Here is a 27,310-nt window from a genome sequence, read left to right as displayed (position 1 = left end):
CTGGGTGACCAATCCAAATGAAACAATATTTGCATATTAGGGGTACTGGAAATAGAAGAGAGAGACAAAGGGATAGAAAGTCTCTTTGAGGAAATAATTGTTGAAAACTTCCCCAATAGGGGAAGGAAAGAGACACTCAGGTCATGGAAATGCAGAGAAACCATAACAAAAGGAACCCCAGGAAGGCAACACCCAAACATATAATAATTAAAATGACAAAGATCAAGGATGGGAGAGTATTGAAAGCAGCCAGAGAGAGAAAAAAGAATACTTACAAGGGAAACTCCATCAGGCTACCAGCAGACTTCTGAGCAGAAACCTTACAGGCCAGAAGGGAGTGGCCTGAAAAATTTAATACACTGAAACAGAAGGACCTTCAACCAAGAACCCTCTACCCAGCAAGATTATCATTCAACTTTGAACAATGATTAAAGAATTCCCAGAAAAGTGAAAGCTCAAGAAATTTATAGCCACGAAACCAGCATTATAGGGTATGTTAAAGGAACTACTATAGATGAAAATGTTCCTAAGGATGAATAGTTTCACCAGTAAAAACCCACAGTAAAGATAGTAGACCAATTACCTACCAAGCAAGTATGAAATTAAAACTAAAGTAGTAAAACCAACTATACACAAATCAATCAAGGGATACACAAAAAGTGCAGATTATGACATCTAATACATAAAGTGTGGAGGAGGAAGAATAAAAAAGTACTTGTAGACAGTGTTTGAAATAGAGCAATCATCAACTAAACACAGACAGTTATATAGCCAGGAAGCTATCCATGAACCTTATGGTAACCACTAACCTAAAGTTTATAACAGATACACAAAAAACTAAAAAGAGAAACCTAATCACAACACTAAAGAAAAACCATCAAATGTCAAGAGAAGAGTATTAGAGAGGAAGAAAGGAACAGAGAGGAGCTATAAAAACTACCAGAAAACAATTAATATAATGGCAGTAAGTACATACCTATCAATAATTACCTTAAATGTAAATGGACTGAATGCAGCAATCAAAAGACATGGATAAAGAAACAAGACCCATCTATATGCTGCCTACAAGAGACTCATTTCCGTCCCAAAGACATACATAGACTAAAAGTAATGGAATGGAAAAAAAACAGTTCATGCAAATAACAGGAAGAGAAAAGTGGTAGTAGCAGTACTTATATCAGACAAATATTTTCAAAACAAAGTAACAAGAGACAAAGGACATTATGTAATGGTAAAAGGATCTGTCCAACAAGAGATATAACCATTAGAAATATCTATGCACCAATGTAAGAGCACCTAAATACCTGTAACAAATACTAACAATTAAAGGGGGAAATAGACTGCAACACATTCATTTTAGAAGACTTTACACACCACTGACATCAATAGACAGATCAACTAGACAGACAAAAAAGGAGAGAGAGGCACTAAACAATACATTAAATCAGATTGACTTAAGAGATATCTACAGAACATTCCGCCCAAAAGCAGCAGGATACACATTTTTCTCAAGTGTAAATGGAATGTTCTATAGAACAGATCACAAACTAAGCCACAAAAAAGCCTTAATAAATTCAAAAAAATCGAAACTCTATCAAGCAAGTTCTCAGACCAAAATGGTATGAATCTAAAAATAAATTACACAAAGAAAAAAAAAACCTACCAAGATTAAATAACATGCTTTGAAATAATCAATGGATCAATGAACAAATTAAAACAGAAATCAAGCAATACATGGAGACAAATGAAAACAAAAATTTAACAATCTAAAATTTGTGGAATGCCACAAAGGCAGTTCTAAAGGTGAAGTACACAGCAAATCAGATCTACCTCAAGAAACAAGAGTAATCCCCAACAGTCTAAACTCACAATTAAATAAACTAGAAAACGAAGAAAAAATGAAACCCAAAGTTAGTAGGAGAGACATTTTAAGAAAAACCAGAGCAGAAATTATATAATAATATAGAGAAGAATAAACAATAGAAAAAAAAAATCAATGAAACCAAGAGCTGGTTCTTTGAGAAAAATAAACAAAATAGATAAACCCATAGCTGGACTTATCAAGGAAAAAGAGAACAGTACAACATAAAATTAGAAACAAAAAAGGAATACTCAAGGATAGCACAAAATACAAAGAATTATTAGAGAATACTATGAAAAATTACACACTATATTGGACAATCTAGAGGATATGTACAAATTCATAGAAAAATACAACCTTCTAAGATAGATCCAGGAAGAACAGAAAATCTGAACAGATCATGTACCAGCAGTGAAACTGAACTGGTTATCAAAAAACTCCCAAAAAACAAAAGTCCAGGAACAGATAGCGTCACAGCTGAACTCTACCAAACATTTTAAAGAAGAGCTAATATCCATACTTCTTAAGGTATTCTAAAAGTAAAAGAGGAGGGAATACTTCCAAACACATTCTATGAAGCCAGCACCACTCTATTACCAAAAACCATACAAAGAACACTACAAAAATATTACAGACCAATATCCCTGATGAACACAGATGCAAAAATACTCAATATAAGTAAACCAAATTCAAAAACACATCAACAGGATCATCCACACAAACAAGTAGAATTTATTCCAGGGATGCAAGGATAGTTAATATTCATAAATCAATCAATATCATACACCACATTAACAAAAAGGATAGAAATCACATGATCATCTCAATAGATGGTGAAAAGCATTTGACAAAATTCAACATCCCTTCATGATCAAAATTCAACAAAATAGGAATAGAGGGTACATACCTCAACATAATAAAGGCCATATATGACAAACCCACAGCTACCATTATACTCAATGGTGAAAAGTTGAAAGCTTTTCCTCTAAGATCAGGAACAAGACAAGGATGCCCACTCTCCCCACTTTTATTCAACATAGTACTGGAGGTCCTAGGCACAGTAATCAGACAACACAAATAAATAAAAGGCATTCAAATTGGTAAGGAGAAGTTAAATTGTCCATATTTGCAGATGACATGATATTATACACAAAAAACCTTAAAGTCTCCACCAAAAAACTATTAGAATAACTGGATTCAGCAAAGTTGCAAGATACAAAAATAATACACAGAAATCTGTTGTGGTTCTATATATTAAAAATGAACTAGCAGAAAGAGAAATCATAAAAACAACACCATTTACAACTGTATCAAAGAGAATAAAATACCTAGGGATAAACCTAATCAAAGAGGTGAAAGATCTTTACTCTGAAAACTGTAAGACACCCACTCATGAGAGGTATTAAAGAAGACACAAATAATGGAAATCTATCCTGTGCTCATGGATAGGAAGAATTAATTTTGTCAAAATAGCCACCCTCTCTGAAGCAATCTACAGATTCAATGCAATCCCTACCAAAAGACCAACAACATTTTTCAATGAACTAGAACAAATAGTTCTAAAGTTCATATGGAATCACAAAAGACCTTGAATAGCCAAAGAAATCCTGATAAAGAACAAAACTGGGGATTTACACTCCCTGACTTCAAAGTATACTACAAAGCTACAGTAATCAAAACAGCATGGTACTGGCACAAGAACAGACCCAGTGATCAATGGAACAGAATAGACGGCCCAGATATAAACCCATGCATAAATGGTCAATTAATATATGATAAAGGAACCATGACTATTCAGTGTGGAAAAGACAGCCTCTTCAACAACTGGTGGTGGGAAAACTGTACAGCTACATGTAAGAGAATGAAACTGGATTACTGCCTTAACTCCATACACAGGATCAAAGACCCAAATGTAAGACATGAAACCATAAAATTCTCATAACAGGCAAAAATATTTTAAACATAAGTATGTGCACTCTTTTCCTGGACACATCTCCTCAGGCAAGGAAACAAAAAATGAACAAGTGGGACTATGTCAAACTAAAAACTTCTATGCAGCAAAGGACACCATCAGTAGAACAAAAAGGCAACCTACAGTATGGGAGAATATATTTGTAAATAATTTATATGATAAGGGGTTAATAACCAGAATATATAAAGAACTCATACATCTCAACACCCCCCAAAAAAAAACCCGATTAAAAAATGGGCAGAGGACCTGAACAGGTATTTCTCCAAAGAAGAAAGAAAGACGGATAAAAGGCACATGAAAAGATGCTCCACATCGCTAATGATCAGGGAAATGTAAATCAAAACCACAAGAGATATCACCTCACACCAGTCAGAATAGTCACTATACAAATGACAAGAAATAATAACTGCTGGCGAGGATGTGGACAAAAGGGAACCCTCCTACACTGTTGGTGGGAATGTCAATTGGTACAACCACTGTGGAATGCAGTATGGAAGTTCCTCAAAAAATTAAAAGTAGAAATATCATATTACCTAGTAATTCCACTTCCCGGAATTTACCTAAAGAAAACAAAATCCCTGATTAGAAAAGATACATGCCCCTATGTTTATAGCTGCATTATTCACAACAGCCAAGATATGGAAACAAGCTAAACATCCATCAATAGATGAAAGGATAAAGAAGATGTGATACATATATACAATGGAATATTATTCAGCCATAAAAAGAAAACAAATCCTGCCAGTTGGAACAACAAGGATGCATCTAGAGGGTATTATGCTCAGTGAAGTAAGCCAGATGAAGAAAGACAAATACCATATGATTTCACTTATGTGTGGAAGATATATGTATATAAAAACAAAGCAAAAAGAATGAACAAAACAGCCATAGACTCATAGACATTGAGAAGTGACTAGTGGTTACCATGGGGGAGGGTTTGGGGTGGTGGGTGGGATGTGTGAGGGGGATAAAGAGGCACAAAAATTCTCAATCATAATATACATTGTTCATGGGGATAGTAGTAGTCTGGAGAATATAGTAACATCTTCCCTTGCTGACAGATAGTAACCATACTAGTGGGGGTGAGGATTTAATAATACAGATAACTGTTAAACCGCTGTGCTGTATATTTGAAACCAATATAAGACTGTATATCAAAAATACTTCATTAAAAGAGAAAAAAAATGACATATTTTCTATGGGTCAGAAAAAAATTCCTAACTTGAGCTAAGAAATTACCAATTTGTTTGATCAGTAAATAACCACAATGTGTTCTCAAAGATGGGTATATATGATGAATAGTTTCTCTTACATAAAACTGTGATTTCACTTAATACTGTGTATTAGGGTATATATGCTGAATAGTTTCCCTTACATAAAACTGTGATTTCACTTAAAACTGTGTATTAAGACAAGAGTCTGAGCCAGATGGCAGAAGCCAAATACAATTACACTCATCACATACCTACCCATTGGGAAAAGATTAAAAAGGCTATTGATTATATTTGACCAAAAATGTTTTAACAGATCTACATGGCTACTTGATAATTAGCCATTTATCAAAGCATTTATGAAGAGACATATATGCCAGGCATTGCATCATATTATGCTAGGCACTGGGGATAGAGAAATCAACGTTATGCTCTTGAGAGACAGGTCTGGTAGGGAGAGAGCAGGAATATGTTTGCAAAATGTCATAATGTACTGGAAATTACATCTATAGAATGTTTATCCTATCCTCTCAAGTTTCTAAATGTGAATTGGTCCATTTCACCTAAGTTGTCAAATTTATAGAAAGTTATTCACAGTATTCATTCCTTTATTGTACTAATGATATCTGCAGAGTCTGCAGTGATAGCCCCTGATCATTCTTGCTATTGTTAATTTATGTCTTGTCTTTTTTTGTCAATCATGTAAGAGTTGTCAATTTTATTGATCTTTTTAAAAAACCAGCACTTTGTTTCATTCATATCCTCTAGTTTTTCTGTTGTCAATTTCACAGATGTCTGCTCTTACCTTTATTATTTCCTTCTTTCTGCTTGTTTTGGTTTTATTTTGCTATTTTCTATTCTTTTTCTAGGTTCTTAGAATGAGAATTTATATTGTTGATTTGAGACTTTTCCTTTTTTCTAATTATGAATATTTAGGGCTATAAATTTCCCTCTGAAATTAAATTAAATTTAAATTAGTCAAGAAAAATAATAAAACCTGGTCACAAATTTGGAAGTAAGTAGAAGAAATTTTAAAGATTACCAAGTAGGAAATAGAACAAATTATTAAGAAAATTCCCCAAGATACAGAAAATACTGAAACCCAGTTGAATGACAAAGATAATGTTACTAAAACAATTCCTCAAAACAAAATGACTTGAACTGAAGGACTTCAAGTAAAGGACCATAAAGTCAACCACATATAAGAAGGGAAAACCCTACAAACAGAACACAACCCACCAAATTTGCATTACAAATACTGCAGGACAATGTAATGTAGCCAATAATGTAGGCAATGTAGGGGACAAAGCTTCTGAATCTCATTTTCCCAGTTGGTACTCTTAGATGAGCTTTACCACTCCAATTTCACAGATTCTTAAATGCTGCCCAACAGGTGCTGAGTGACAGCTGTGCATGTGAAATGTAAGTGTAGAGCTGTAATGATATTATTTGAGTTGCCCCACTCCATAGGTAAATGTTAATGTTTTGAGTACATGGAAGAAGAAAATATCCTTTTGCTTACCCTCTGAGCTTTTGCCAGTTCTTCTTTTAATCTTTCATAGCCCTTTTCTCTGACTTCCAAAACAGATGGACTTCGTAAACGGGACAGACTATCGGTACTCAACCCAAAAATGTCATCACTGCTATCACAAGCCTCTGTTATAGTGGCAGCCTGTAAAAATTCCCTCTCTGCATTACAGTTGTCCTTTCTTGCTGTTAATTTAGTTAAGCCAGCTGTGAATCCAGAGGTAGAACAAGGTGCTGGGTCTGCAACATGGATGCTGTAAAGGAGAGTTCAGAAAACATCAGGGTATGCTCAAACATAACTGGCACAGACACAAAGGTCTAGAACTCCACTATCCAATTGGATAGCCACTATATTTAATTAAAACCATGTCCTCCATCAAAGCTAACACATTTCAAGTCATTAACAGTGACTGTGGTTAATGGCTATCCTATAAGACAGCACAGAAACAGAACATTCCCATCATGCCAGAAAGTTCTTCTGCACAGTGCTATGCTAGAACAAGAGTCAGCAAACTAATGCAAGTTAAATCCAGCCTGCTGCCTGTCTTTATAAGGCCCACAAGTCAAAAGCCATTTTCACATTTTTCAAATAGTTGGGAAAAAAATCAAAGTAATATTTTTGACACGAGAAAATTATATGGAATTCAAAATTTGGTGTCCATTTATAGTTTTATTGGACCTTATTCATTTACATACTGTCCGTGGCTGCTTTTGTACTTTAAAAGCAGAGTTGAATAGTTGCCACAGAAACTGCATTGGCCAGCAAAACCTAAAACATTCACTATCTGGCCTTTTACATAAAAAGTTTGCTGACCCCTGCCTGTGAACATTAACATGTATTGCTCTTCATGGACAAGTTTACATTATTCAAATTTTCTAAAATATGTAAATTTAAAACAAGATAACCAAGCAAACTGTCCATTTATTTAATACAACACTCCAAAAGAAGCAGCTTGATGATCTCCTACCTGATATTGGATATTTCTGCACAATTTAAATGTCTGGGGGATGAATACACAGGTTGTGTAGGAAGGTCAGAGACATCTAAGGCATTAGCCTGGACAGGGGCAGAGCATAAGGCTGAAGGATGTGGCCGGTAGATGACACTTGGTGAGGTAGTCTGCTCTTGAGTTCCTGATTCGTACACACCAAGAAGGTCTGGAGAAGTAGGTGAAGCAAGGTTTACTTCATGGAAGCCTTCCAAGGGGTCATTAGCCATAGCAAAAGCCTCATCATAAGATAACCTATAGTAAAACAAAAAGCAGTAATTATTTTGAGATAGTGACATTTAAAATTACATGAAGAGGTATAAATTACAAAATGTATTTAACAGTCCCTTATATAGTTGTATAAACTGAGAAAAGACAAAAATGAGTAATTTAATATTTATTTAAGTGACCTCAGAATATAAATATTGCAAAAGGTAACCAGTCTGATTTGAAATAAACTTGAAAGTGATAACTAGTTCTATTAAAGTGAGTACAATTAACAGGTGACAATGAGGAATGAATAACAATTTGCTTGATATTTTTAACTTTGCTATGATATGTGACGCTGGTAAGAGTAAGTCGAAGAGGCAGTAAAGATATATATACTTAGAACGAAATAACTATGTTCAACCATGTGTTTTGCTCTGCCTCATACTGGCTATGGGACTTTAGAGGAGTCAGCGCTTTTTTTCCTTTTGAAATAATTTCAAATTTACATACAAGTTGCAGAGCTCCTATATATCTTTCACCCAGATTATGAAGTTGTTAACATTTTAGAACCATTTCAGAACAGGTTTCAGACATGATGCCCATCACTAATACCTCTGTATATATATTCTAAGTACAAGGAGATTCTCCTAGCTAACTACAAAACCTTCACCAAAATCAGGAAGCTGACACTGATCAATATTACTATATAATCAGAAGGCCACAGTCGTTTCACTGACTGCCCCAACAATGTTTCATAGGCCCAGGATCCAATCTAGGATAACAAGTTATATTTTTCTAAACCTTCAATTTCTCTTCTGATGGGATGAGTATGGGGATAACATTATTTCCTCTCCAGGCTGCTGTGAGACTCAAAGAAGAAAACCCATATAAAGTACTTAGTATTGTACTATGTATCTGGTACGTAGTATGGCTGCAGTAAACATGTTATCATAGTTAGCCATTAACAATAACATATGATTCAATTTCTCTGCAAGCAAAACCTATTTCATGAGCTAACAGAAAGAGAAATCAGGAAAACAATTCCATTCACAATTGCATCAAAAAGAATAAAAAACTTAGGAATAAACCTAACCAAGGAAGTGAAAGACCTATACCATGAAAACTACAAGACACTCTTAAGAGAAATTAAAGAGGACACTAACAAATGGAAATTCATCCCATGTCTTGGCTAGGAAGAATTAATATTGTCAAAATGGCCATCCTGCCTAAGGCAATCTACAGATTCAGTGCAATCCCTATCAAAATACCAACAGCATTCTTCAACAAACTGGAACAAACAGTTCTAAAATTCATATGGAACCACCAAAGACCCCGAATAGCCAAAGCAATCCTGAAGGAAGAATAAAGCAAGGGGGATTTCGATTCCCAACTTCAAGCTCCACTACAAAGCCACAGTAATCAAGACAATTTGGTACTGTCACAAGAACAGACCCACAGACCAGTAGAACAGAATAGAGAGTCCAGATATTAATCCAAACATATGCGGTCAATTAATATATGAAAAAGGAGTCATGGATATACAATGGAGAAATGACAGCCTCTTCAACAGCTGGTGCTGGCAAAACTGGACAGTTACTTGTAAGAGAATGAAACTGGATCATGTCTAACCCCATACACAAAATTAAATTTGAAATGGATCAAAGACCTGAATGTAAGTCATGAAACCATCAAACTCTTATAGGCAAAAATCTCTTGGACATAAACATGAGCAACTTCTTCATGAATATATCTCCCCAGGCAAGGGAAACAAAAGCAAAAATGAACAAGTGGGACTATATATATCAAGCTGAGAAGCTTCTGTACAGCAAAGGATACCATCAATGGAACAAAAAAGACATCCTACAGAGTGGGAGAATATATTCATAAATGACATATCAGATAAAGGGTTGACATCCAAAATATATAAAGAGTCTATGCACCTCAACAAACAAAAAGCAAATAATCCAAGTAATAAATGGGCAGAGGACCTGAACAAACACTTCTCCAAAGAAGAAATTCAGATAGCCAACAGGCACATGAAAAGATGCTTCCCATCGCTAATTATCAGGGAAATGCAAATTAAAACCACAATGAGGTATCCCCTCACACCAGTTAGGATGGCCAACATAGAAAAGACTACGAACAACAAATGCTGGCAAGGATGCGGAGAAAGCAAAACCCTCCTACACTGCTGGTGGGAATGTAAATTAGTTCAACCATTGTGGAAAGCAGTATGGAGGTTCCTCAAAAAACTCAAAATAGAAATGCCATTTGACCCAGGAATTCCACTCCTAGGAATTTCCCCTAAGAATGCAGCAGCCCAGTTTGAAAAAGACAGATGCACCCCTATGTTTATTGCAGCACTATTTACAATAGCCAAGAAATGGAAGCAACCTAAGTGTCCATAAGTAGATGAATGGATGAAGAAGATGTGGTACACATACACAATGGATATTATTCAGCCATAAGAATAAAACAAATCCTACCATTTGCAACAACATGGATGGAGTTAGAGGGTATTATGCTCAGTGAAATAAGCCAGGTGGAGAAAGACAAGTACCAAATGATTTCACTCATATGTGGAATATAAGAATAAAGAAAAAACTGAAGGAGCAGCAGCAGACTCACAGAACCCAAGAATGGACTAACAGTTACCAAAGGGAAAGGGACTGGGGAGGATGGGTGGGCAGGGAGGGATAAGGGGGGGGAAAAAAGAAAGGGGCAATATGATTAGCATGTATAATGTGGGGGAGGCATGGGGAGGGCTGTGCAACACAGAGAAGACAAGTAGTGATTCTCTGGCATCTTAGTACGCTGATGGACAGTCACTATAATGGGGTATGTGGTGGGGGCTTATCTAGTAACCATAATGTTGCTCATGTAATTGTAGATTAATGATACCAAATAAAAAAAGAAGAAAAGAAAAAAGAATGCTTGTAAGTCAACAAATACAACCACGAAAAAGGACAGGAAAACAAATAAATATTGTCAATTTACAGGGGTGTGAAAAAAAAAACTATTTCATATAACTACTCAATTACACCACAAAATTTACATGAAAGCTAAAAAGTGTACCACTCATGTTTTTCACTTGAAGAATCTAAACGATATCTTATAAATCCTTTACTGCTTTCCACTGTCTACAAAGTCCAAAATTAGTCTGAAAATCAAAACTTCTATGATCTGAACTCTCTTCCCACTTTTTTTCCTTCCTACAATAGAGCTCTAATTATTCTGATACCTCCCCAGAACTTCCCCAAATTTCCAAAGAGAAGCACCAATATAACACATAATTTCTCCATAAAAAAATTCATTCATTAAACTGAAAAATTTTACTCTTTCCTATTCTTAATAGTAGAGAGAACCCCAACATCACAGAAGCCATATACAACAAACCCACAGTCAACATCATACTTAACAGCAAAAAGGTGAAAGATATCATCTAATATTGGGAAAAAAACAAGGATGCCCTCTCTCCCCACTTTTATTCAACATAGATCTGGAGGTCCTAGCCATGGCAATCATACAACACAAAGAAATAAAAGGCATCCAGATTGGTAAGAAATAAGTTAAACTATCACTGTTTGCAGATAACATGACATACAAAGAAAACCCTAAAGACTCCACCAAAAACTACTAGAACTAATAATTGAATTCAGCAAAGTTGCAGGATACAAAATTAATACACAGAAATCTGTTACATTCTTATATACAACAACAAATTAGCAGAAAGAGAACTCAGGAAAACAAGTCCGTTTACAACTGCATCAGAAATAAAAAGTACCTAGAAATAAACCTAACTAAGGAGGTAAAAGACCTATACCCTGAAAAATCAGACAGCGATAAATGGAAATCTATCCCATGTTCATGGATAGGAGGAATTAATATTGTCAAAATGGCCACCCTGCCCAAAGCAATCTACAGATTCATCGCAGTCCCTATCAAAATACCAACATCATTCTTCAATGAACCAGAACAAATAATTCTAAAATTCATATGGAACCACAAAAGACCCTGAAGAGCCAAAGCAATAGCCTGAGAAGGAGGAATAAAGCTGGGGGGAGTACGCTCTCTGACTTCAAGCTCTACTACAGAGCCACAGTAATCAAGACAATTTGGTACTGACACAAGAACAGAAACATAAACCAATGGAACAGACTAGAGAGCCCAGATATAAACCCATGCATATACAGTCAATTAATATACGATAAAGGAGCCATGACTACACAATGGAGAAAAGACAGTCTCTTCAGCAACTGATGTTGGGAAAACTGGACAGCAAGAGAATGAAACTGAATTATTGTCTAACTCCATACACAAAACTGAACTAGAAACAGATCAAAGATCTGAAGACATGAAACCATAAAACTCTGATAAGAAAACATGAGCAAAAATATCTTGAATATAAACATGAGCAACTTTTCCCTGAACACATCTCCTCAGGCAAGGAAAACAAAATAAAAATGAACAAGTGAGACTACATCAAACTAAAAAGCTTCTGTACAGCAAAGGACACCATCAGCAGAACAAAAGGCAGCCTACAGTATGGGAGAATATCTTCATAAATGATTTATCTGATAAAGGGTTAATATCCAAAATATATAAAGAACTCACAAGCCTCAACACAAATAATCTGATTAAAACATGGGTAGAGAATCTGAACAGACACTTCTCCAAAGAAGAAATACAGATGGCCAACAGGCACATGAAAAGATGCTCCACATCACTAATCATCAAGGACATGCTGATCATCAGGGAAATGAAAATTAAAACCACAATGAGATATCACCCTATACCAGTTAGGATGGCCAGCATCAAACAGACAAGAAATAACAAATGTTGACTAGGATGTGGAGAAAGGGGAACCTTCCTACACCATTGGTGGGAATGCAAATGGATTCGATCATTGTGGAAAACAATTATGGAGGTTCCTAAAATACTAATAATAGAAACACCATTTGGCCCAGTCATTCCATTCCTAGGAATTTACCTGAAGAAAACAAGACTCGATTTGAAAAGACATATGCACCCCTGTGTTTATTACTGCACTATTTACAATAGCCAAGATACGGAAGCAACGCAAGTGTCCATCATTAGATGAATGGATAAAGATGAAGTGGTACATATACACAATGTATTTTATTCAGCCGTAAAAAGAAAAGAAATTTGCAAGAACATGGATGGATCTAGAGGGTATTATGCTCAGTGAAATAAGCCAGGTGAAGAAAGACAAATACCAAATGATTTCACTCATTTGTGGAGTATAAAAACAAAGTAAACAGAAGGAACAAAATAGCTGCAGACTCATAGACACCAAGAAGGGACTAGTGGTTACCAAGGAGGAAGGTGCGTTAAGGAGGGAGGGAGAAGGGAATTAAGGGGTACTATAATTTACAATCACAATATAGGTAGGTCATAGGGAAGACAGTACAGCATGGAGAAGACAAGTAATGACTCTGTAACATCTTACTATGTTGATAGACACTGACTACAATGTAGGGAGTGAGGACTTGATAATATGGGTGAATGGTGAAAGCACTGTGTTGTTTATGTGAAACTATCATAAGTTTGTATGTCAATGATACTTTAATAAAAAAAAGTAGAGAATAAAGGCTGCAGTTAAATTGTGAAAAAAGCATGTTGATAAATAATTATATACTCTCTTAAAGCACAGATAACTACATGTCCCAGACCTTTGATATGAACAATCAAAACTGTAACTGTTAAATCTACAAATACCAAATTTCAAATCCAATCAGTTTTCTTTATTGTACCAAATAGCAATTTCAGTTCTCAAATTGAAACTAACCTTTGTTTTTTCACCCAAAATACTATACTAACAAGGAATCTAAAATGTTTAATACTCAATTTACAACTGACCTCTCTACATCTTAAGAGGTTCATTGCACCACAAAGTGTGAAAGCATTTCCATTTCTGGAAATGCAAAATGGTACAAATCCTATGGAGGAGAATTTGACAATATCTAGCAAAAGGTCATATTCATTAAACCTCTGACCCAGCAGGCCCACATTGAGGGCTTTATTCCAAAGTTAAACAGGCAAAATAAGAAAGACATATGCATATGGCTAACAGCATTATCAAAAGACTGACAAAGTCTTGTAACAGCAAAAGGCTGATCAAATGAACTCATGTACATCCTCATAATGAAGCACTATGCAGCTGTAAAAAGAAATGAATAACATCTACACACTGCTATGAAGTGATCTCAAGGATATACTGACAAGCTAAAAAAACAAGATACATAACTGTATAGTAAGCTACCTTTGTTTAAAGAATACAAATTTTTTATATGTATATGTAACATATATATGTATTTGTCTGTATGTATACTTATATTTTAGAAGTGGAAAGCTGAACCAAAAGCTAACAAAAACGGTTACTATAGAAAGAAGATGAGAACAGGAAGAGGGGGATAGGCATGGTAGCTAGATTTTTCCAAATGCACCTTGCCTTGCAGATTTGAGTTTGCATTTGGAACCATGTAACTGATAGAACAAAACTAATTTTAAAAAGAATCTCTAAAAATGAAACAAACAAACCCAGCTACATACTGAGATTATAGCTTAACCATGCCAAAAAGAGCTACTGCAAGTGATTTTAAAACATCCCTAGTGGAACATATTCTAATGACAAAAGTAGTGAAAAAATTAATAAAGTATTTCCAGTAATCGTATTAGTAATAAAGTTAATATTGTTTTCTAAAACTATTACATACATACAATAAGATTAAGCAAGTAAGTTACTCTGCTAACGTCATTTGGAACTAAGATTTTCAGCATATGGGAAGAGATACAAACAAAGTCAAATAAGAAATATCAGAAAGAAAAATTCTATTAAAAAATTCCTACCTTTATGCACTGAGAAGGTGTAACAACAGTAACTGACTCGGGAGCAATGAGTACTCCTTGTGCCCAGAGTCATACCATTTCCTACAAAAAAAGAAAAAGGGCTCCTTGGAGAAATGGCTGCTGCTGGCCTCGGGCAGTAATGTACAGATGGACCCTGGAACCCTGCATTATATCAGGACGCAGAAAGCTGTTGGAGACAACGACACTCGAGTGGTATCAGAAGGACTCCCCCTAACCAAAGGTGGGACAATATGCACTTCAAAAGGGGTAGTATCTTTAAAGAAGTGAAACAAAAGTATTTTTAAATCCACGAATTTATGATGATTACTATAAAGAAAACAGAAACAAGATCTCACCAGTCCCCTCTGATTGGTGCTATGGAACCAATTCATTATTTTGAAAACTGGTAAAATAAAGGAAAGAATCAGGTTTTTATCCTGACTTTCCTGGACATCAGAGAACTAAACATTTTAGGTGGAAAAGTTATTTTTAAAAGATCCCACTTAATATAACTTTGCGATAATAATGAAAGAATGGTCCTACACCAACACTTATCAGTAACTATTAAAACCCATTAATAAAAAGCTATCTGGGAACTTTACAGTTACTGAATCAGAATTCAAGTACCTGAACTTATTAAAACATCTTATCCCAAAAAGCAAAAATACCAGATATTATAAAATTCTGTACTAAAATAGGAAATGAACACCACCACCATCCATGAGGCATTCTTGCCCCTAAGGAAAAAAAAAAGGACCCCACGCCAACAAAGCTTCTAAGTCTTCATCAGTTTATAAGAAATACAGAGAAGAAACATATTAAATAACAGAATGAGAGGAAAGCAGCAAAATCCAGACTTTGGAAAACTCCACTAGACAAACTTGACTAGGCACACATTAGTCCTGCAGTTTGACAGGAGCAGAATTTAAACCTACCTCTTTTGAGGTTTGCATCTTATGTTTCTTCAATAAATAAACCAGAGAAAAAGAAGGAGTTGAAGGTTTAACAGCAGACTTAATAGATGTAACTACAATGTGTGGCCCTTTCTGGATTCTTATTTGAAGAAACCAATTATAAAAACAAATATTACGAGATGACTAAGAAAACTTGAACACTGCATATTAGTGGTATTACTATGAATTCTTGTGAAGTTTTAGAGATAATGGTAAGTTTATATTAAGAAGTGCTTATGTTTTCGAGATATACACTTAAGTATTTATAGATGAAATAAGATTACTTGGATTTGCTTTAAAATAACGCAGGGGGGAGGAATGGAATGGGGAGCTAAGCCATCCGATTACTAGTCCCAATCACACAGAGGGCAGTTTCTCCTACAATAGCAGCTAATATTTATTGGGCACTCACTAAATATCAGGTTCCAGTACATTTTTAAATTGAGGAAACCAGTTTAGGATAGCCAGGACTAAGACCTATGTCTGTCAGACTCCAGAGTCCAAATTTTAACCACCATGACACACTACCACCATAGAACTGCCTTGCCAGTCCACTGTTTTACCAATTGAGTAAAAATGTTTCTCCTTACACTGAATTAAAATCCATTACCAATGCAATACCCTCCTTATTTTTCCTATATACAAATATAATATTTCAGTTATTCTTTCAACAAGTATTTTGAGGACCTACCATGTTCCCGGTTCTGGGGAAAGAAAATGAAAAATCATCTCTGCTTCCATATAGTCTCAATAAAGCAGGAGAGACTGACAAGTAGAGACAATAATACAATGTGATAAACACAACAGAAGATGCAAAGGGATCCAAGAGACTACTCAGGAGGGGCAAAGAAATCAAAGAAAGGCCTTCCAGGAAAAGCAAAGCCAAAGACAAGACCGAAAACACAAGTAGGAAATGATGAGAAAGAGCACTTGGAAGGGCTTGGCAGGTGTGAAAGCAAAGCTTTTTTGGGAAACACATAGATTTCATAAACTGGAGTACAGGCAGTGAACACAGAGGCAAGCCTCAAAGAGAGGCAGGTTTAAATCCTATTCCTGTCAAATTATTGGGCTGATCAGTGCTTACATTCTCTCATCTGGAAATCCGTGCCTACCTTTTCTACCTTGCAGGCTGAGAATTAAGGAAATAATGCATACAGCACTTAAACAGCACCTCTGAGCAGTGCTCTTACCTACAATGTTTCCATTCCAAGGGATACATTTCAACATCATTTAAATTCAAGTCACTTCTGAGATTATTTTAAGATTAAATTTAGTCCCCTTTTCAAGCATATGAAATGTCCATAAAAGAATCACATTGGTCTGAGAATCTTTTACTCTTAAAAATATATGAAAGCTTTTAAGATTTATCTTACAGTCAAAGTTGTCCTACGAGTAAAATAAATGACTATTTTAAACAGTGGTATTCTTTACTTTTAGGTTTGAGTTAGTAACTCAAACAAACTAATTTCAATTGGAGAATATTCCAATTTATAAACTGAACTTGTCAAGGATCGCAGCCAAAGTGTGAAAAAGTAGAACGAATTAAATTCTCATGTGTGAATTACCAGCATAGCTCAGTTCACTTTATTATTACTCAGTTCCAAGAAGTAAAGCTGACTTTCAGTCATAAGGGAAAGTTCATCAAACAGTTTACTTCTGATCACCCATATATACTTCACACCATTCCTTCTTTCCTGAAGTCATTATCAGCACAGCAAAAACAGCAGCCAACATCAGTTAACTGTGTGCCAGATGCTGTTGCAACTAACTACTGTTGTTATGTGACTTTCACATGTATTAACTCATTTAATAATGTCGAGAAAAATCCTAATAACTTGCTTTAAAAATTATTTTTTCTAATTAAAATGAGGTTTCTATTTGAGAACAAAAGGCATTCTAGGACAGCTCAAGAAATTAAGACAAATTGCTAGTATAATATCTTCAACATCTGAAGGATGTGGAAAAATTAAAATACTTAATTTAAATGAATCAAGGAACTCAACTTCTATCAGTAGTCTAAAAGAATAAAATCTATTTTATGACAGAAAGCACATTCCCTTTAACTTATCTTGACAAGTGGGAAAGACAGGATTTACGAGTAGAAAAAGACATTTTAAAGCTGTGATTCTTGTTTTTTCCTTATTAATTTAATATCTGGAAATTAAATAATTTTAATTCCAGATTTATTAAACCTCTTCAAAGCACATGCTTCGGAAAGTAAAATCATTTCCAGCACAGGAGGTTATATGCATCACAGCAGAGTAGAAATACCTGTACTGAAGGTTCTAGTTTTGACCAAGTTCTGAGTTGTACCTCCAAACTTGTGCACATCATTAAACTTCTCTAAGCCTAGACATCTTCATCTAATTAGTGCTAGAATTCGACCCAGTGATCTTGGCTGTGAAGTGGTGAATGTACCTGTCTTAGAAGGAGGACCAGGGGTTGAATTCCAATGGGAAGAATTAACCAGTATTTGCTACCTCACCAAAAAGCTTATTATACTCTGGTATTAGGCTCAGATCCTAGCTGGACCAGTTACTAATAATGTGACCTTAGAGTTCTAAGTTTCAGTCTCTCGTGTGATAAATGAGGATATTAACTGTACCGATCTCATAAGGTTGCCATGAGAATTAAGTCAGACAATAATAAAGAGCTTAGTACCGTACCTGCCACTTACCATTAAAATTAGTTATTACTAAGTATAATGATCTCTAAGGTATTTCCTAATACTTGCCAAATATTTTTGTCACACTGTATCAGCACAAACATCATCAAAGACAAATAACACAATAATGTACATTCTGTATGTGTGACATATACACATATTATATACATTATTCTAGTTATTCCTCATGCATCCCATTGACATGTAAAATCTCTACAGATAAACTAAGGCTCAAAGACATTAATTCTGTCAAGGTCAAACAGTCAATAAATAACAGAGCTAGGATTCAAACTCTGGTGTGAGCGACTTCAACTCCTGACTCAACTAATTCTAAGAATCTCATAATAGGTAAAATTGATTTTGTCGGAGAAGTAAGACTCTGATAAAGGTTAGATCAACACAGAGGCTCTCTAGGACAGGTCTCACCCAACAAGTAAAGATAAGCAATCTAAACAGAAAAATACTCCTTGATCTCTGACCTGTCTCATTCAGGAAAACTACAGTTTCTGTAGCGCACAAGTAATGAATGAGACTCTGCTGTTGCTCTGTGTGCTTTCTCTTCTTTTTCTTTACCCTTACATTCTCTTTGCTATCATCATTTCCTCCTCTCTTTTGCTGCTCTGCTGGGATTTAAAATACCTTTTCGGCTGCTATAGGACTTGGGGTGAAAAAAAGTATACAAATAAAAATAAACAGAAGCTGGGTTTTATCACAGCACCTTATTCTTATATATTCAAAAAAGTGTGCATACTTTGATACTTAGGAATTTATGTTGATTTTTTCAAGTGTAAAACAGTATTGTCACTAACTGCCTTTACCTTTTAGAAATATATACTGAATATTTACAGATGAAATTGTGCAATGTGCAATGCCTGAAATTTGCTCAAAATAATACAGAAGCAGATGGGCAGGACTGACTGTTGATGGCTTTGGGGCTAGATGATGGGAACTCTGAGAGTCATTAAACTTTCTGTCTACTTACTTTATTTGAAATTCTCCATAATTAGAAAGCTTTGAGATTTATTCAAATACTATATAAAGGGGGAATAAAAAGACCAAAAAGTATACATTTATGTATGTGTGTATATATATATATATGTAAATATGTATGTAAAATCATTTTCTCATTAACTTTCACATTATTTTAATTGGTTTTCCAAGCTAATATTTTGTGACAAAAAAAATTCACATTTACATTTTAAGTAGCAGTCTATGAGTGTGGATTTAATTAAGAACCCAAGGGAAAAGTTAGTCAGATGGTTAATCAAGCTACACAGTCTTCCCACTCTTAATAAAACAGACCACATACTAATTTCTATTTACTAATTCCACAGGATGTATCCCCTGACACAGAGATGTTAGTTATTGCACGTTTTAAATTAAGGATTTTCAGAAAATGTGCAGAACTTAACTTGGTTACTACAATTTTAATTACAAATCCTTGGAACAGAAAGAAAAAAAAAGCACTTTCCAAGTTTCATTTTCTTAATAGTGGAAGCCTCCTTATTTTACATATGCAAGACTATTATGTCAACTAAAGTTTCAGTAGGCACTGAAGTATATACTGTTTGGACAAATAAATAAATAATAAGAGTCTTTAGAAAGGGAATGAATAGCAAAGCAGTGCGGAGTAGAGACAAAGATAACCTGATCGCAGGTTATCTTTTTTTAAAAACAGAGATAAAACAGTAAGTACCTTGAGTGTCAAGACAGGAGAAACTGAGTTTTTTAAGTTTGGGGAAACCTGAGTATTTTATCAAACTAGCTTCAGTAAACCTTTCTAATTCAGATTCTGTTAATAGGTAGCTGTGTGAATTCAGGCAAACTTTCTCTGAGCCTAAATTTAAACCTCTACAGTGGTGGTGAGATTATCTCCCCCGCCTACATTTAAGAACATCTAATGACTTAACTGTCAATGTAAACACCCTTACAGATTGTAAAGCACGACATAAATGAATGGCACTTGTAAAGATCTAAGGAATAAATGATCAGAAAATAACAAGAGCCTAGAAAAGGGTTCATCTTACAACCAGAAGAGAGCCTTACTTATCTGAGGGACAAGGGGAGAAAGGGGAGAACTAGTCTTTCTGAGGTATAGAGTTCCCCAAGGGGAAGTTAATTAATGCACATTTACTACTGTTTTTGAACTTATTTCAGTTGTTCTTTCACACTTTATCCTGATCTGTCAATCAGGTGCCCCAAAACAAATATTCAGTACTATTCTCTGGACACATCAAATTACAATCCACTCATCTGACTGGTTCTAAGCTATCATCCATGTACTCCTTTATAGTTCTAGGGCTCCCACATTCCTGCGCAGTTTCTTTGTATTAAATTGTCATTCAGCTTATATATGTATATGTATTCTCTACATATACATAATGGGAATATATCTACTCCCATTATGCTTATATATACAACCTGTTGTTAACCACAAGCAAAAATCTCATAAACCCGAACTATTACACTAATTTTCATTCTTTTTCCACTAAGTAATCTTAGCTTATGGCTTTAGCTATTTAATTTTTTGTGTTGCCAATATTCTAAGATAAATTAAGATTTCCACTTTTTTCTTATCATGATTAGATAGTTTATGAAACCACCTCATTTGGTTCTAAGTTGAAAGGGAAAGCAGGAGGGAAAAATCAAGATAGCAAGTTAATGCTGCCAGAGGAAGCTCTTTCCCTTCCCTTAATCCCTAGTCCCCTCAATTCATTTGAACACTCATTTCCATTTCTACCACTAGATCAATTTCAACACATCCTACCATTCCTCTACTGATCATCCATCACCAAACACAGTGCAGCACCTTCTGGGTTCTAGGCCCGATGCTAAAGCTGCAGGATAGGATGGCTTAAGCCCTAACCTGAAAGCACATGTACACTAGCAGAAGAGACCGGACTGTCAACTCTTACCAGTATAATGTAAGTAACAAAATTAATAAATGCCAGAAGAGGCATGCACCAGGTGCTTTGCAAGCACACAAGAAAAAAGGGTACTACCTTTCAAAGCTAAGGACAGCAGTACAGAAATGGGCAAACTAGCTAGAAAGGATTTTTCAAAAACTCAAGATATATATTTTTTAGGGTATCAAGTATATTTAAGTAATTAATTAAGCAACTAATTTGCTACCCTTTGTTGAACTGCATTTTAACCAGAGCTATATAGGACAAAGGTTTAGTCTGAAAAAGTGTACTCCCCAGAATATCAGCAAAACTTTCTCTCATTACAACACAAAATCTCTACACACTGCTGGTCTGTCCTTCCTCCCCACTTTCCAACTGTGCTCGCACTGTGTCTTATTTGGCATTCATTAGGATCACAACAATGTATATGTGTCAAAAGTGCCTTCTAAATTCTGAGGAACTTCTAAAAATACAAAAATGATTTATGCAGCCTACTTCCATGCTCCTTACATATACTTCTTTAACCCCCACTGTGACTTGCAGAGTAGATGCTCAATGAATATTTGATTTAAAAATCTCTGGTGACACATAGAGAATTGCTTATTACACTAATATTAAGTATCTCATAAAACAATTCTTCAGCTTTACAACCTACACACAAAGTAGTAGGGTATCTTGTAGTTAAGAACATGGACACTAAAACTGCCTGACTAGTAGTCCTGTCACTTAATTAGCCCTCTGACCTTAAGCAAACTACATAAGCCCTCAGTGTCTCAGCCTTCTCAACTATAAAATAGGACAAAGCATTACTGAACTACTAGGTCACTGTGAAGGTAAATGAGTTGGTGCAGTGCTTAGACCAGAACCTGATACATGGTGAGCTCTATAGACTCAATTGTGACATAGCTGCATTGATGTTATCGCCATCATCAGAAAACTTGGTAAAACAGTAGTTTCACATCAGTGCACACATACCTTTGTGAACCAAAGTGGATCTCTTTACCATAACTCTTCGTGTGTTCTGCTTCCCCAAAACAAATGATAGTAACACCTTTCATCTATGTGTCTCCTTATAATAACAAAGCTCTTTTACAGAAGGTGCAGACCAGGAACAGAAGGTAGAAGCATTTTAAGAGTTCCATTTTGGACAGTCACACTCAGTTGTTAACCTCAACAACTAAGTTACCATAGGCAAGCTATTTTACTTCTCTGAGCCTCAAGTTCCTGATTTGTAGAATTCAGTAACACCAAATATATCCCAGGAATCAAGGACAGGAAGAGTCAAGGCACCTAAAGCAACAGCACAGTGCATGGTACACTGTAAGCTGCTGTCTGTTCCTCTTCCCCACCCCCCACATCCCATTTAAGTACCATCTCACTAATACAAAATCCCTATAAGGCTGAACCATATTAAACACAGTTCTATGGTTTGACATGATACTGTATCTATTTACAAATGGAGGAAATAAGCTTAGAAAGATTAAAGGATTTACTCAAGGTCATATACATGGTAAGTAATGGAACTAAAACTTTACCAAACATATTGATAATTTGTCATTTGGCCTGCTTTCTAATTGGTTCAGTGAGTCCTGCTCAGGAAGGGAGAAAAATGGGTATACTAGCAACAATAAAAATATAAAACTACTGTTACCTACAAGTTTTTGTTCTGCCATATTAAAAAATGATGGGAACCTACATTTCTAACCTCTCAACTTCAAAAGATATTTGTAGAGTGTCTATGTGTACACTGAGGGGTGACTGAGGGTTTAGGAAAAATTAGAGGAAACAATATTAAAGGAATCATATGTATAACTATACTAATTTAAAAAGTACAATTGGATCTAATTAAAAATCCTACTAACTATAAACTCCACAAGCAGCTGAACATCAAATATCCATCCTGGTGGAAGGTTAGAGGTATTCAGTACCATAGGTGAGCTGACTGCCAAACACCAGGAATAGTTAAATTCCTATACATTCCATAAGGGCTTTAGGATTAGATCACACAAACCATATTTGAGATACAATGTCTAAACATGAAAAGTTCTATCAAAATTCACATTTACTAGTAAGTAAATAACAAATGTTAACAGAACAAGGCCCCATAAAACTGTTGGAATGTTTAACAATATCAAATATTTACTATGATTGGTCTACAAAGGTATTCTGGCTCTTTTTGATTTTTCGTTCACCATTAGACAAACTGTATGAACAGCAAAATGAGACTGAGGATAATGAACAGAAACTGGGTCTTTCAACAGATTTACAATAGAATAACTTTGTTTTAATCCTTTTATCGGCCTCTCGTCCAATTATGTAATCATTCCACGGCCAAAGATTACACTGCTCTTTTCATATACTGAAAGGAAGGAGTTGGAGGGTGAAACTAGAGTGAAACAGGTAGCCTCGGTATACGCTACATTTCTACCAAACTAAATTGTCTCTCAAGAATCAGTACCAGCTCAGCACTCTTAATATTTAAGATCTTAGCCTTCAGTCATTACGGACTGTTTTAAACCCCACAACTGGTAACTCTTCACGGGCTGCAGATTTCACCTAACATCATCACTTCTAGAGTCCATTAAAGCTCGCTTTTCCCGGGCGGACGGAGCGAGGTGTCAACGCTGGAAGGGTAGTGTAATTACAATTATGTCTGTGCAGCTCTTCTCAACTCCCTCAAGTCTCCTGAGCTGCCTCCTAGGCGCGACTCCGCGCGCTGGCTCCTGCTCACCAGGTTTCACCGAAACCTCCCGAGGGTGACCTCGACGCCTCGGCATGCATCCTCGCTCATCCTTTACTAAGACGCCCGGCCCAAACCCACTGCTTCACCCCACTCCAGGGTCCGCGCTGCGCAGGGCTGCAGACTTGCTCGCAAACTTCGACCCCTCCAACCCCCCGCGACCCCGGACCCCGGCCGCGCACGCCCCGCCGACAGGTAACCACGCTTCGGCCTCACAGTCTCGGGCGCTCGGGCCGCGCAGTTAATGAGTGACGCGCCCGTGTCCTGGGGCCGGGGGTGGAGTCACCGCCCCCCAGCGGCCCCAGAAGGCGCCCAGATTCCCTGAGGCGCCGAGCCCCTGCCGCCGCCTCCGCTGGGGTTCGGGAGCCGAGAGGCGGAAGCGCGTTCGCCCGGGCTGGTCCCCGCAAGCCGCGCCCGCCGCGCACCTGCACCTGCTACGGCCGCCCCTCCAGGCCCGCTTGTGGGAGGCGAGCGCCCGGGCGCCACCGGGGGCGGTGCTCCTGCCCCAGGCCTCTCCCTCCCGCGGCAGCACTCACCTGCCCGACCTCCCGCAGCTGCTGCCCGCTTTCAGGGGCGCTCGCAGAGCGGCACAGAGCGCTTTCCGAAGCAGCGAAAGGCGGAGGACGGCGAACCGACGCCACTACACTCCGCCGCGGCGGGGGCACTGCGCTCGGAGCCGCCGAGGGAAGCGCGGGACTGCGCCTGCGCTGCGAGCGGGGCCCTGGAGCCGGGAGCGGACAGTCCCTGCGTCGAGGGGGGGCCGGGGCCGGGGGCGGGGCGAGAGGGCGGGGCGAGGGGGGGCCGGGCCGGGCCTGGGGGCGGGGCCTGGGGCCGAAGAGCCGACGCGCTCTCACGCCCCCTGGCGCTCGGTGGGGGCTCATCGCAGTCTCCCGAGCGCGAGCCCCAGTTGTCCCCGTAGGCGGTTTCCCTGGGAATCAGAGCGAGCAAGGGCTGAACGGTGTTTCCCTGGGCGCGACCGGCGGCCTCGGGTTACCGTCGATGGTGTTGGGCTCTCCAGAAGTCGGAAAATGAAACTTGTGAGTTGAGGACTGCTGGAACCAACCTGAGACTCGACATCCATGTATACGTTACAGTGTCCAAGCGGCCGAGGATGGGAGGAAGTCGGATAGAATCCGGATCCCACCGGTCCAGCAGCTGCTAGAACATTCGAGAATGTTTCTGTTCCTGCCTTCTCTCATCTTTTGTGTTAACTCTTTTATCAAACTTACACCCCACATTAGGTCCTCAAAGTAGGAAAAGTGGAAATACAGAACCAAGCTCCCAAAATCTGATGGAAAGAGGCAACCACCATATGTGTCTTCATGTTTAGTAAAAGATACATGCAATTTATGGATACACATATTGAACAGAACCATCATTCTGTATATGGATTATATCTATTAGAGGCAGTAAAGAAGAGGAGGTTGTGTCTGACTGTAGAAATCAGAATTTTGGGGATTGAATCCATCAACTATCAGCTCTGTGACTTTAGGTAGGCATCTCTAATAGTCCCAATTCTCTCATCAGTAAACAGGGATGATAAAAGTATCTACCTCACTAACTCATTGAGAGACTAAACGGTTTAATACATGTAAAGGAGTATACTGCATTATGCAGAGTGCCTAATGAATATTACTTATTATTAATGTTATCTGCCAGATATAGAATCCAAACAGAAACCCAGAAAGTCATTATTTACTCTTTTGTACCCCATCTCCAATGTAGCAAGTCCAATCCATTCTAATTCCCAAATAATTGATAAATCTATCCCAACTCATGTTCACTGTCATTAGATATGACCTTCCTCATCAATGAACTCCTAACTATTGTTCCTTAGATGATCTCATTCATTTTATGTCAGGAATAAATGCCATTCATTTGTCAAACATTTGCTGGGTTCCATCTTGTGCCTACTGCTGGAAATGGAAACAAAGCATCACACACAATCTCTACCACAAAGACTCAAATATAGGGAGGGAGACAAGTATTGATAACAACTAAATGGAATGAATAAGAAAAACATTCAGCAACTACTTGGTTCTCCAGTCTTGGCATACTCCCTCATATATGCTGTCTTTACATAGGTTGCTCCTTTTTCTGTTACTGTGACGCTCCACCTTTTCCTTACCTACCTAATTCCTGTTTAGCCTTCATCATTCAGCCCAGGTAGCCATTCCATTGTGAACCACTCCCTGTTGCTTGCCACCCAGCTGTGCCCCCCCCCCTATGGGTTATGTGCCCTTACCTGTGCTCCCATTGGACCTAGCCTCTTTCTAGCACTTATCACATGCATGTTAATTGTAGTTCTGTCTATTTTTCTGCTTGTTATGAGCTTCTTGAGTGTAGGCACAAGGCCCCACATATAATAGGTCTGGCTCAATAAATGCAGATGAGTGAATGACATAGATGCAGATGCACTATCTTGGTACATAAATGTTTAAAGGACAGGCCCTAGGCTTTGTTCTCCATAGGACTCAAGACTGTGCATCTATAGGAAATAGTAAGCAATAGCCATATGCCTGAGTCCCACGTTGGTCCATTTGCAAATCACCTATCATCCATGAGGGTCTTTAGAACGTACTTAGAGATGTTTCCTCTCACACATTTTGAGCACAGTTTGAGAATGAGAAGAGCAACATGAGTAGTTACTTATAATGACACTTGAGTGTCCTTGCAGTGCAGATACCAAGATACAGAGTGGAGATTCCCAGAACTCCAGATTAGATAGGAAGCTATGAGATAGTGAGATCCTGTACTGCAATAAAACAGGGAAGGAGAAACATTTCAAAGGATGAATTTGTTTAGTGCAGTATGTGATTAGATATCCTTTCTCCCTCTCTCCTCATGTTCAGCATCTATTATATCTTTTTGAGATCAGAACGATAATTTTATTGGGAGAAGTCCTCTCCCACAATGTTCAAGCCATACGATTCAAGTGGAAATGAATTCCCTTCCCCTTTAGGGGTGAGCATGTAAGCCAGGCTTAAGCAAACAATCCTCCTGGTCTCTGTGATGCGTTCATGATAAACAAATAACTCAAGCAAGGCCAATGTAAGCCTGAGGCTGCTGGCAGGGATTTTCCCAGCCAACTCAGAATATGGCTGAGAATGGAACTAAGGAGAGAAGGCAGATCTGAGAGAGCAGATAACCAAATGTGAGTCCTGATGGCATTATTTGACTTCTTGAATCAAGCTGTGACTGAAGCTGGGGACCCAGAACTTTTTATGTACTTGAGTCAGTAATTTTCTCTTTGCCAGTTTGTGTTGGGTTTTCTGCCACTTGCAACTAAATACACAGAAATGAAGGTGAAGAGAGTGTTATCAAACCTGTAAAGGCATCAGTGATCATTCCAAGCTCTAAAACCAGTACCATCTATGTGTGTCTTACATAGTATTAATGGACTTGG

At 37.4% G+C, this 27,310-nt stretch overlaps 1 protein-coding gene across 4 annotated transcripts in view; it reads right to left on the bottom strand.

Annotated features, from left to right (window-relative positions):
- The window catches only part of RAB3IP (RAB3A interacting protein), a 51,136-nt gene extending 26,498 nt beyond the window's left edge, over window positions 1-24,638 (bottom strand). For 2 of the 4 annotated variants that reach the window (XM_017673736.3, XM_037022617.2), the window contains exons 1-3: window positions 24,441-24,638; window positions 7,540-7,815; window positions 6,567-6,825 (exon numbers count right to left, since the gene is read on the bottom strand). In XM_017673736.3, the coding sequence (XP_017529225.1) occupies window positions 6,567-6,825; window positions 7,540-7,790 (510 nt within the window). In that variant the 5' untranslated portion in view covers window positions 7,791-7,815; window positions 24,441-24,638. Of the gene's footprint in view, window positions 1-6,566; window positions 6,826-7,539; window positions 7,816-14,640; window positions 14,722-24,440 lie in introns of all 4 variants that reach the window. The other 2 variants (XM_017673735.3, XM_017673734.3) reach the window with 2 other exon arrangements.
- Between the last annotated feature and the right edge of the window lie 2,672 nt (window positions 24,639-27,310).

This window comes from Manis javanica, chromosome 10, assembly GCF_040802235.1.
Source record: "Manis javanica isolate MJ-LG chromosome 10, MJ_LKY, whole genome shotgun sequence".
Lineage (NCBI taxonomy): Eukaryota > Metazoa > Chordata > Mammalia > Pholidota > Manidae > Manis > Manis javanica.
Note: the sequence above shows the minus strand (reverse complement) of the source record. Positions and strands in the feature narration are given on the sequence as shown.